We start from the raw sequence: 12,390 nt of genomic DNA on the forward strand, positions 1-12,390 counted from the left end.
AAATGCTAACCTCTGAGCTTATATACCCTTTTTAGGGCCTGAAGGCTTCATACCTAATCAGTAAACCATTGTGGGCCTGGGGCTTCACACCTAGTTAGCAAAAGGGTGTGGGTATGGGGCTTCACATCTAGCAAGACTTAATCAAAGGCACTTGATTACTTTAGCATTCTAAAAGAGAAAACACTAAAAAAGTCCCACCTTAATTACCATTACAGACAGACACATCTAATCTACAGTACCAGATATATTACATTTGTGAGAAATTGTATACTGTTTACTATTTTATCTAACTACAGTTACACATACTTTGTACAAATCATATTCCTAAGAAATACAGATCTATTGTCACCTATATTTAATGTTGAATTTGCTTTGAATGGTTGAAGGATGGATACGATATCTATATTTATTTAGGGGTGTGTGTGTGTGTGTCTGTGTGTGTGTCTATGTGCGTGTGTGTGTGCACGCGCGTGCACGTGATTTAAATGGGGACCAGAAGGGATCCAATCAAGAGTGATTTGATCAAATTCTTGAAGAATGAGTGGATTTGGAAAGATAAAGAGAAGGTAGATAAGAGAAGGGCGTTCTAGGAAGCGAAAATTTCCCATTTTCCCCAAATTCTTGTGTCTTTAGTTTGGAGGTGTGTTTATTTTTACATGTGTTTTATTGTGCATGTGTATACATCTATTTATTTACCTATATCTATATCCATATTTTTTGTATCTTCCTCTCTTTTTTGTGAAATCTTCACACACCCCTATGCACAGTGATCTCTTCCAACTCTGAACTTCATATTTATATATGTAGATATAATGTATAATATATAATTTATTATGTTTATATATATATATATATATATATATATATATATATATGTATTATGATCCGTCTCAGAAATTCAAGTTCAAATTATAGAACATGAGGAGTGGAACATATCTAAGGCTTTTGTTTGTTACCTGATAAAACTTTCTCATTTTTTAGATTGTAGTTTATTGAGAGGTAGCATAGTGCATAGTGGGAAGCATATTGGAGTTGGAGTCAGCAAATAGGCACCTTTGAACTCATCACAAACACTTACCAGCTATGTGAAAACAAGCCAGCTATAGAATCTTTCAAACTTACTTTCTTCATCTGTGATATCAGGAAAATCATACTTGTTAGTACATATTTCAAAAAGTTCTTTTGAGGATCAAATGAGATAATTCACATGAAATTCTTTGTGAAACAATGTATAAAAATATAAACTTTCATGTAAAGGTATAACAATAATAATAGCATTTACATAGTGTTTTAAGGTTTACAAATAGTATCTCACTTCCTCACAAGATTAGTGGGAGGTAGGTGTTTTATCATCTAGATGAGGACACTGAGGCAGGCAGAGATTAAATGACTTTCCCAGGGTCACACAGCTAATAAATATTTGAGATGGGATTTGAAATCTGGTCTTCCTGACTCTAGATCCAGTGTTCTTTTTAATGGGTTGTTAGCTGTTTATACATCTTTGTATCCCCACATGCCACCTATTACAGTGCTTGTCAGTGTTAAATACTTGATAAATATTTGTGATCAATATTTAATACATTCTTTTTTTAATAGAACCTCCGGCATTACATGATCTGGATCCTCCTTATAACACCCCATTCCAAGAAAGAGTGGCCAACCAACGCATTGCATTTCCCTGCCCAGTTAAAGGTATGGGATGCTATTATTAATAATTTATCATGAGGAGCTAATTTGAATAATTTATACAATTTATTCATTTTTGCAATATTATGACTTCTATAAAAACATTCTTCAGTTCTTTAAAACTAAAATAAATTTATATATGTTTAGTAGTTCTAATATTTAAGATAAGTACTGTTTGGAACACTGAACGAAGTCAAGTGCTAATTATATTTTTTTGTCTTGATGGCAAATGCATGTTGATTTTGCTGACATGTTAGTTTCCATAAAAATTCTGGTGCAAAAAAGAAACATGTTAATAATGCTCAGAATAATAATATAATCATAGAATAATGAAACAATAATAATAAAATTCATATAATAATTAAACTTATAGAAAGTTAGAGTTGGAATGGACCTTAAAAGTCATTAGTCAAACCTCCTATGCCAGGCATGAAAACATCTTTAAGAGATGGTGAGATATATATGGATATATGTATATATATGCTCTTTGTTGACATATAATGTTACTCAACTACCTTTAGATGTGTTTTTTCAGATGTCAAAATTAATTCTCTATAACATATAAACATTTTTACCTAATGATGCCTGAATTACCTCAATAAAGATAACTTACCTCCAACTTTAAATGAAGGATATATGTCTGAAAATATATTCCAGGAATTAAAATTTTTAATAAGACTTTTAAATCACCAAACCACAATTGTCCTGGCAATAGTCTAATGTTTATATACGCAGTTTATAGTTAGTAAGATAATCGTCTGTCTTCTTGACATAATAGTCATTTTCTTAACAGCCTAACAACTTAGTTGTTTTCTTAAAAACAGTTTTTGTATTATTTGCAAAAAGCCCGATATTCTTTATTTTTCTCCTTAGGTACCCCCAAACCAACAATCAAATGGCTGCGTAATGGCAGAGAGCTGACAGGCGGAGAACCAGGCCTTTCAATTTTGGAGGATGGAGCATTGTTGGTTATTGCTTCAGTGACACCATATGATAATGGGGAGTACATCTGTGTGGCAACCAATGAAGCTGGAACTACAGAAAGAAAATATAATCTCAAAGTTCATGGTAAAACTGGCACAAAATAGTATAATCCCATGACTTAAATTATGGTCTTTTTCAAGTATTTATTTAAAAATTTAATCTAGCCCATCATTCTAATGTCTGATTTTATAGCATTCATAATCCTTACTAACCGGTTGTCTGGGGATCTGCTCATTGAGTTTTCAGCCTAAACTTGTGAATATCGCTTTGCTCAAATAATGATCCAATGAACCAATTTTTATACTAAACTTATGAACATGAATTTTCTTAAAAAGTATTAAATAATTAAATAAATGAAATGAAAATTAAATAGATGTCAGATAATAAAATAGAAATATAATACAAAATAGAAAAAAAACTAGGCAAATTAAAGAAATTTTAAAGAATTCTAATATAGTTTCAATGCTTTGATCTCATGTTTACCCCTTCACTGCTGGGAGGCTTCTTAGCATTTACTTTAGATTTCTTATTAGCTCACTCAGTATTTAGGAAAAAAAAGAATTATGCATGTTTTAGACATTGACTTTTTTTCCATCAAATAATTTGTTAAAGTAAAGCTTCTCTTTTTTGTAGTTCCTCCTGAAATCAGAGATAAAGGACAAGTGACAAATATATCTGTGGTGCTAAACCAGCCCACAAATCTCTTTTGTGAAGTTTCAGGCAATCCTTCTCCTGTCATCATGTGGTACAAAGATGACATCCAGGTAAGACCATTATATGAAGTATCCAAATGTCAGTTCTTATTTTCAAATGAAGTTTCTAATTTGATTTTGACCTCTACATGCCTGTGAAGTGTACCAATAACACTCATCTTTTGTGGACCCACAAGGTGACTGAAAGCAGCACTGTCCAGATAACGCATAATGGGAAGATGCTACAACTCTTCAAAGTTTCTCCAGAGGATGCTGGGCACTATACCTGCAGAGCAATTAATATTGCTGGCAATTCTGAAAAGGATTTCAACATTGCTGTGCTCAGTAAGCAAAATACTTTTTAAGACCTCAATCCCACATGTCTATCATATGTAAACTGACTACATTAGAATGGGTTGGTGATGGGGAAAGAATAGACACGACAAGATGACCTTAAACTACAATTTTTTTCTTCGATGTCTGGGAATAAATTGGAATGGAGAGTTAAAGCTATTCTAATTCTTTACACAGTAGCATCTTGAGGTTGTCCCATTACTGTGGATATGAACTATCAAGACAGTATTAATAAGTTCTTAGAAATTATCCATCATTGCATACCTACAGACGCACGTACCCCAACTGGGTATGCATGAGGTTGACTGGAGCATCTTTTTGCCTTAGAGGGAACATGGGCAATGACTCTTTTTTTTCCCAACCCTAGAATCTGGTGACATGTTCTTTTATGCTTGGTTACCATATTGGCGGCCATAAAAGTTTTAATAAATATTATGTTAGAATCAATCATAGGTTCCCAGAGTGAGTGATGCCATCCCTGGGCGGGGGGAGGCGCTGGAATAATCAAGGGGAATGGTAATAGTTTAAAATGATGCCAATTTTTTTTAAAACTGTTAAAGGGTTAAAGAAAGTAGATTTCTGGGGGGCACTGAGTAATTTTCTTTGAAACAGGGACAAAAGACGAAATAAGTTTGGGAAACCTGTGTGGTAGATTGAGAAAAGCAGCCCAAATTCTGGTTCTGCCATACATATAACTCCACAACGACCTAGGAAGGACAAGGTCCTTATCTTGGGCTACCATTGACTACCAACAGTTAATGTTTGTAGACATCTAAAAATATTTAGCACTCTGTGTCCTTTTTATCACTTGAGGAATGGAAAGGGGATATAGTACCATGAGCCATCGGAAAAGAATACACTGCTGGATTTAGTGGCAGGAAGACTTGGTTTCCAATTCTACTTTCATCATTACTATCTATATGACCATATCTAAGTCACATAACCTTTCTGAGCCTCAATTTTCTTATCCATGATAGTAGGATATTAATACCTATACTACTTACATTGACAGGTCATTGCAAAGCTTAAGTGATATCATTTATATAAAATACTTTGCAAACTTAAAGTACTCTATAAATGTGAAGGATTTTTTTTATTTTATATGTCTGGTGGGTTCTTCTAGGACCCATTATAGTACATAAAGAATGCTAAGTAATTCTTATCATTATTATTGGAATTATAAATAATCCCTGCTTACCAACCTATTGATGATATTCCTCTCCAGGTTTAGACCAGTTCTTGTACAACAAATAAAAAGTTCATCCCTAGGTTCTTATTCAAAACTTTTCTGGTTTAGAAGAACCTGTTAGGGCCCCCCAAAAAGAGGAATTGGGATTGTTTTATGTCTAAGCAAGAAAGGACTGTGTAACCACAAATTAATGCAAATAAGAGGAAAATAGCCATCACTGACATTATTGTGGGGGTAGGGGGATGGTATAAGGGGAGATAAGGGATGAAGAGAGAAGAAAAGAAACTACAATAAACAGTCATTTCAGTGCTGGGACAATTTTTTGATATATAATATTCTGTATATCATATTTCCTCAAAATTTATCAGTTAGAGGTTTTTAAGAGGATCTATAATGATAAACTGAGAATAGCATTGTGGCTTGATACATACCATTTGAAGTGAAAAGACTTTAGTAGTACATGTAACAAGGCTTCTTAAATTTTAAGTTATTTTGCATGAGATCAATCTCTTCATAAACGATCCTCCTATCCCCTTGTTACATGTGTCAGAATGTTTCTCAAAATAAAATCTGATTTAAGAGCAAAGGTGTTAGCCCAGGAAGTATAAATCACCCCAGCAGACCTTTCCTGAGTTTTTCCCAGTTTCCCATTTTCAATATTGGCTCTTCTACTGTGTTGTGAGAGGGAATTATTTTCTTGCATTTTGAACTTGTTGAACTGCTGAAGGAACATTTATTTTCCCATGTGTGAATTCATAGATTCTCACGGTAAAATCTCTTTGTCCAAGTTCCACCCACCATAATAGGTGCCAATTTTCCAAGTGAAGTCTCAGTTATCCTCAACCATGACACCAGCCTTGAGTGTCAGGTCAAAGGCACTCCCTTTCCTGCTATTCAGTGGTTCAAAGATGGCAAGTAAGTACTTCTTCTTTGTCTGCAGCAAAGCCTCTACTAATAGAGTATAATTATTTGAAGAATAATCATAACTAACATTTACATAGCTCTCTCACTATGTGCCAAGCACTGTGCTAAGCACTTTAAAAATATTATCTCATTGGATCCTCACAACAACCCTGTGAGCTAGATGCTATTATTATCATCCCCATTTTACAGGTAAGGAAACTGAGGCAGGCAGATGTTAAGTGACTTGCCCAGAGTCACACAACTAATATGTGCCTCAGGCCATATTTGAACTCAGGTCTTTCTGACTCCAGGCCCAGCTCCCTATTCACTGTGCCACCTAGCTGCCCCTATGAAGGGGCATAATGTAAAGAAACATAGTAAACCTTCTCCCTTCATTTACTGCTTTGGCACATATGGTGTGAATAGACTGATGCTTCTTGAAAGTAATCTTAAATATATACAGTATCTTTCATGCTTAAAATTTATCGAGTACATTATAAATGTTGCCAGTTGATATTTAGAAATAATCCCATTATAGAGAGTGAAGTCAAACTTTTACTCTCTAATGAGATACATGCTAATGATAGACTAATGATAGGTCATGAAGAATTTCACATATTACTGTGTTTTTCTCACATTCAAGCACATCAAGTTGTCACAGAAAACTGTTCGATTTGACTATAATATTAGAATGAACACTCAAGTTTTTTTTCTGTAGGAGGGAAAAAGTGCCATCTTCTGACCTATGCAGAACCTATGGGTGGCCACTTCCGAACTCAAGAGGAAGTATGGATTTCCATAAGACTCAAATGGTTGCACTAATCTGTATCAGTAGAGTCCTGATGAATAATAACCAATCCATGTAGGCTTCACTTTCTCTGTTACTAACAATAAGCTTTTCTTAAGCATTTGTTATGTGACAAGCACTGTACCAAGTGATGGAGGTACAAAGAAAATAACTGAACAGTCCCTACCATCAAGGAACTTTGACCAAATCATATATTGAGCTAAACTACAAAGAAACTCTGAATTTTTTATATTACCCCTTTTTAAAGTTCTCTGTTAAAATAATGCTATTCCCAAACATCTATCACTCTAAAAAGATGGTAAATGCAGGACAACTTTAAATTTTTTATTTTTCTATTTTTTCTTTTGCTCTGTTGCTAGAAACAGTAGAATTTTAAAAAGATATAGGGACAAGTGGTTTATCCAGCTAAAATATATCCCATTTTCCTGAATTCTAAGAAAAGTGTAGTACTCAGACAATATTATTTAAAAAATCTTAAAGTGAAGGAAAATGAACCTCTTTTCCATCCAAGTGTCTTTCCTAGTCTCTCACTAATAAAAAAATCCAGTAATATATCATATGGCTAAGTAAAGGCAGCCTGATGGTGTGGAGAGCTGACCTTGAAGTCAGAAAAGCCTTGGTTCAAATTTGTCCTCTGACACAAGAGCTGACTTAAGTTCCAGAACAGATAGTTACATGCTTTCATAAAGGGAATTATAATAATATTATAGATCTAGTCACTACTGTCATATGCACCTCCCCTGCAGCCCCCCCCTCCAAACGTAGCAGCCCACCAGAGCAAGTAAAGACTTGTATTGGGGAGAAAAGGATTCTGAATTCATTTGTTCAACTATCTGTGTGTATTCTTAATTTGGCATTCACTATTTTGCTAATTCAATAATCTGAGAATAGTTTGGAGCTACATCACAGGACTGTATTAAGTGTTACAGTGAAGACTGCTGGCAGATACTAAGAATCATCAAATTGTGATCAACAGCAAATGGCTTTGTGAAATTTACAGAAGGATTTCCACAGTTTAAAATTTTTCTGAGAAATTTCAATATATTATGAAATTATTCTTAGGATCATAGGATTCAGGGAAGAAAGATGACTTAAAGATATAATCATGTCCCTAACCCTGACCTTTTCATTTTTTTTAGAAATGAAGAAAATGATTGCTAGAGAGGTTAGAGAACTTGTCCAGGGCGTAGAGTTAGCAGTGGAAACACTAGGATTTAAATCCAGCCTCTCATTCTAAAATTAATCTGCTTTTTTGTTTGTATAGTGCTTAAGTTTTTATTAAATTACTTATTCATTGTAATGATGATTTTTGTCTGTGGTACCTACGTGTTTTATACAAGGCATTTTAATAGCTGTTACCGTGTAAAATGAATACTGCCTGGTCTACAGCTATCATAACACTCTATCAGTCTTTCAGTCCTTTTGAATGATGTAGGATACTGAGACATTTGGAAGGAGAAAACCAAAAACTGTAATGAAAAGCAAAATGTCACTATAAGATGTCTAAATTATATGAGGTTTAATTTTGTTGTTCAGCCATGCCTGACTCTCTGTGACCCCATTTGGGGTTTTCTTGGAAAAGATGCCAGAGTGGTTTGGCACTTCCTTCTCCAGGTCTTTTATAGATGAAACCAAGGCAAACAGGGTTAAGTGACTTGCCCAGGGTCATATAGCTAGTAAGTGTCTGAGACCAGATTTGAACTCAGAAGATGAGTCTTCCCGACTCCAAGGCCAGCACTTTATCCACTGTACCACCTAGCTGCCCCTATGAAGTTTAAGACTGTTTTACTTACCATAGAATAGTTTCAACCCCAGAAACTACCCTTAAGGAATAATTTCCTAATGCACATTGGTAAGCAGATGTTAGAATCCTATATTTTAAAATACTTCAGTAAATTAGTGGAAGAGTTTACCAAAGCAGTCATGTCTACAAACATTTATTAAGCTCCTAGTGTGTGTAAAGCGCTATGCAAAAAGCTAGAAATACAAAGACAAGCGATAACAAGGAAATCAGTCTAATGAGGGAAACAATATACAAACAACTATGTACAAACAAGATATATACAGGATAAATTGGATATAGCAATAGAAGGAAGGCACTGTCATTAAGGGAGGACCAGGAAAGGCTTCCTGTAGAGGATGGGATTCTAGTTGAGACTTGAAGGAAGTCAGGGAAGTTAGAAGGAAGAAGTGAGAGAGAGCATTTCAGACATGAAGGACGGGTATTTGGAAAGGCAGAGTTGGGACATGAAGTGTCACATTCGAGGAAGAGCGAGGAGGCATCCAGCATCACCATATCATAAGGGTATATAGAGAGAAGTGAGACACAAGCAGACTGGGAAAGTAGGAAGGGGTCAGATGATGAAGGGCCAAACAGGATTTTATATTTGATCTTGAAACCAATGGAGAGCTACTCTAGTTTATTGAATAGGAAGGAAGGAAACAAATATTTATTAAGTATCTACATGTGCAGGGCACTGTCCTAAGCACTTTACAAAAATTATCTCATTTGATCAATTTATGAAATCTACCAAGGGCAGAAATTAAATGTTTGTGACATGCATTGACCTCCTCTTCTTAAGTTCCTTATTATTATTTTTTAATTAGATTTTTTCTTTTTAGTTTACAACACTTAGTTTTACATGTTCTTGAGTTTCAAATTTTCCTCCCTTCCCTCCCCTCCTTATTATCGTTGAGGGCGTCACTGTCCCTCTTAGGCACCCAGGCTTGTGATCTATATGTCGTTCTTGATCCCTTACTCTCTCTCACCCTACATTGTCCAGTTAGTTTCCAGTTTCTATTGGGGGTTGACATGGTCAGACTTAATCTTTAGGATGATCATTTTGGTAGCTGAACAGAGGATGGAGTGTAGTGGGGGGGGGAGTTACTTAAGTCAGGGAGTCTACAGAATAGGCTATTACAGTAATCCAGGTTTGTGGTGATGGACAGTAACAAAGGAGAGAAAAACAGCACACGTAAGAGACGTAAAAGTAGAAACAACAGAACTTGGCCATTGATGGGATATGAGAGGAGTCAGATATGCCACCTAGGTTGTGAGTCCAGATGTCTGGGAGGATGATGGTGCCCTCAACAGTCATCAGAAAGTTAGGAAGAGGGGATGGTCAGTGTAGGTCACAAAGCCTTCCTTTCAGACCTCAATAGAAGATTTCATGCATTACCCTAGACAGAATTTTGAAGCTGGCTTGGCTAGTCCTCGCTTGACAGTTCACTGCCAGAGCTGCACTCAGAATTTTTCCACATTGAGGCAACATGGCAGAGCTTATATACTTCCAATGTAGTCTTCAAGAAATTAGGAATATTTCCATATCAAAATGGGATATGGTAACTAATTCATGTAGCGTATAAAGTGCTAGACTTGGAGTCTCAAAGATATGAATTCAGATCTTGTGTCAGCTACTTATTAGCTGTGTATTCTTGGGCAAATCACTTAACCTCTCTTTGCCTCTTCTGTGAATAAGGATAATAATAGCACCTACCTCACATATCTGTTGTGAGGCTCTGGTGAAATATGATTTGTAAAGGGCTTTGTAAAACTTAAAGCACTATGTAAATATTAGCTTTATTATAGAAGCACACCTTTTACCACTTTTGAATGAAGTATTGTATTATCAGTATTCATCTGTGTAGCTAGTTCATTAAACTAATGCTTGTTGTGCTGAAGAATGGAGAAATACATATTTGGAGAAGTGAAAATGGAATCGTGAAATGACATGAAAACTATCTTTTCCCCAGGCCCTTATTTTTGGGAGATCCAAATATTGAACTTCTAGACAGAGGACAAGTTCTGTATCTAAAGAATGTACGTCGAAGTGACAAAGGGCGGTATCAGTGCAGTGTGTCCAATGCAGCTGGCAAACAAAGCAAGGATATCAAATTGACTGTCTACGGTGAGTTGTGAAAATGACTTTTACCTTTTTATTATGGAAAAATTAAGCATTCCTTGTTGATAAAAAGGTATGATTTGATATCATTTTAACTGTTCTGGTCTCAAAAGGGAAATTCTATTATTTTGGAAGAGAATAATAAGTCTATATTGATATGTTATTGAAAAGATGTTTTATACAATTCTACTGAAACATTTTTACCATTACTCAGGCTTATTCATGGCACTGTAGTTCCTAGTTAGACAGTTTGGGCGCTTATTGAAACTGTATACAGATATTCAAGTAATCTTACTTAATGTGGCAAAGTTATTCCTGTGGATAGTGAAGCTATGAAAGATAGCATTGGATTTGGAGTCAAAAAACAACTTGGGTTTGAGCCCTAAGCTCTTATACTCTTTGATCCTAGATACCTTGCCAAATCTTCATGACTCTCAGTTTCCTTGATTATAAAATAGTGATAATGTTTTGTGTGCCTTAATGTGCTCTATGAATGAGTCATTGTTAGATGCATAAATGACATGGGTGTACTCCCTTCTAAAGGGTTTAATATTGATAAGCATGGATTTTAATGATATTTATTCTTGTATATAGATATAGTCACACCATCATACATTCTAAATATATTTCCAGTTTGTTCTGGATCTGACCACGTTGCAATCCTCTTAAAATACCTCATATTTTTACCTTATCCATCATAAATCCTTATAGTTCCTATAACATGAATACATCTGACATCTGTCTGAGGTAGTTGTCAGACTTTATTATTCCCCTTTTGCAAATAGTGAATAGGAGGGCACACAGAAATTAAGCAGTTAGCTCAAGCATACTTGACACGAAATGGGAAAAATCCCAGTGACCACTACTTCTGCTTCTCATCTTGTCATGATTCATTCTATACATTTTAGGTAAATTGTAGAGGAGAAGATGAGGGAATTTAAATAACTTCAGAGTGAACCATGTGGAAATAGCATAATACATTATGAAAGGCACTGGTTTGAGAGCCTTCGTTTTTAGCATGGGCTTCACCATTGACATAGTTGACATGTAATGATTTCTCTTGGTTGTTTTGTTTCCTTTCTTCTGAGCAGATGAAAACCAATACAGAGTAACCTTCCTATCCTTCCTCATCACCTTTCTTTTCATTCCCCTGTCTTGGCTTTTCCCTCATACCCCAAAAGGCAGAAGTGGTAGGATATGAAGAAAAGGTAAAATTATTCCAGTGTCCCTTTACCCAAAGAACCTATGATAAGGAATGTATCTATTTCTATCAACATGATACACTCAAAAAACTTTGAGGTGGAGGAGAGAAAAGTGTAAAACTACTGAGATCAAGGACATTAACCCTCACCCAAAACCAAAACATTTAAGGGATCCATAAAGAAAGCCAACACTATGATAAAAAATGCAAAGATTGGAACAGAAAGCAATGAGGAATAACTAGAATATGTTGAAAAGAATACCTATTTAATAATTATCATCATTAGAAGTTAAAATGCACAGAGAATCATGCTCAATATTCTCAATCAATTTTGGCTTCCCTATAACTAGATTCTGTGTTCACTTTATAAAGTAGTATATTGATATGAATTTCTCATGATGTAAGTGAATATGGTGCTCATCACTTGGTGGAATGAAAACTCCGTGGTTTCATGCACAATGATTATGAATGTACTTCTATAAAAAGAGGCAATGTGGAAGAAGAAATCAACCATGAAAAGATATATCCTGTACAAAAGAGCATAACATTAGAAAAAGATTAGGCACATCGGTGGCCAAGTTAAACAAAACCATTTCTGCTACCATTGGCCTGCTACCAGAGTCCAGAAACTGAAACGATAGAGCAATATCTTGCTAAGCTGTTGAGTTGCC

The 12,390-nt window shown here is 35.2% G+C and overlaps 1 protein-coding gene across 1 annotated transcript in view; it reads left to right on the forward strand.

Moving 5' to 3' along the window:
• HMCN1 (hemicentin 1) overlaps window positions 1-12,390 on the forward strand; it is a 523,850-nt gene that overhangs the window by 293,968 nt on the left and 217,492 nt on the right. The window contains exons 25-30 of the mRNA XM_036757836.1: window positions 1,597-1,692; window positions 2,560-2,754; window positions 3,304-3,434; window positions 3,560-3,707; window positions 5,694-5,820; window positions 10,370-10,524. Of these exons, the coding sequence (XP_036613731.1) occupies window positions 1,597-1,692; window positions 2,560-2,754; window positions 3,304-3,434; window positions 3,560-3,707; window positions 5,694-5,820; window positions 10,370-10,524 (852 nt within the window). The remainder of the gene's footprint in view (window positions 1-1,596; window positions 1,693-2,559; window positions 2,755-3,303; window positions 3,435-3,559; window positions 3,708-5,693; window positions 5,821-10,369; window positions 10,525-12,390) is intronic.

The sequence above is a fragment of the Trichosurus vulpecula genome, chromosome 4 (assembly GCF_011100635.1).
Source record: "Trichosurus vulpecula isolate mTriVul1 chromosome 4, mTriVul1.pri, whole genome shotgun sequence".
Classification (NCBI taxonomy): Eukaryota; Metazoa; Chordata; class Mammalia; order Diprotodontia; family Phalangeridae; genus Trichosurus; species Trichosurus vulpecula.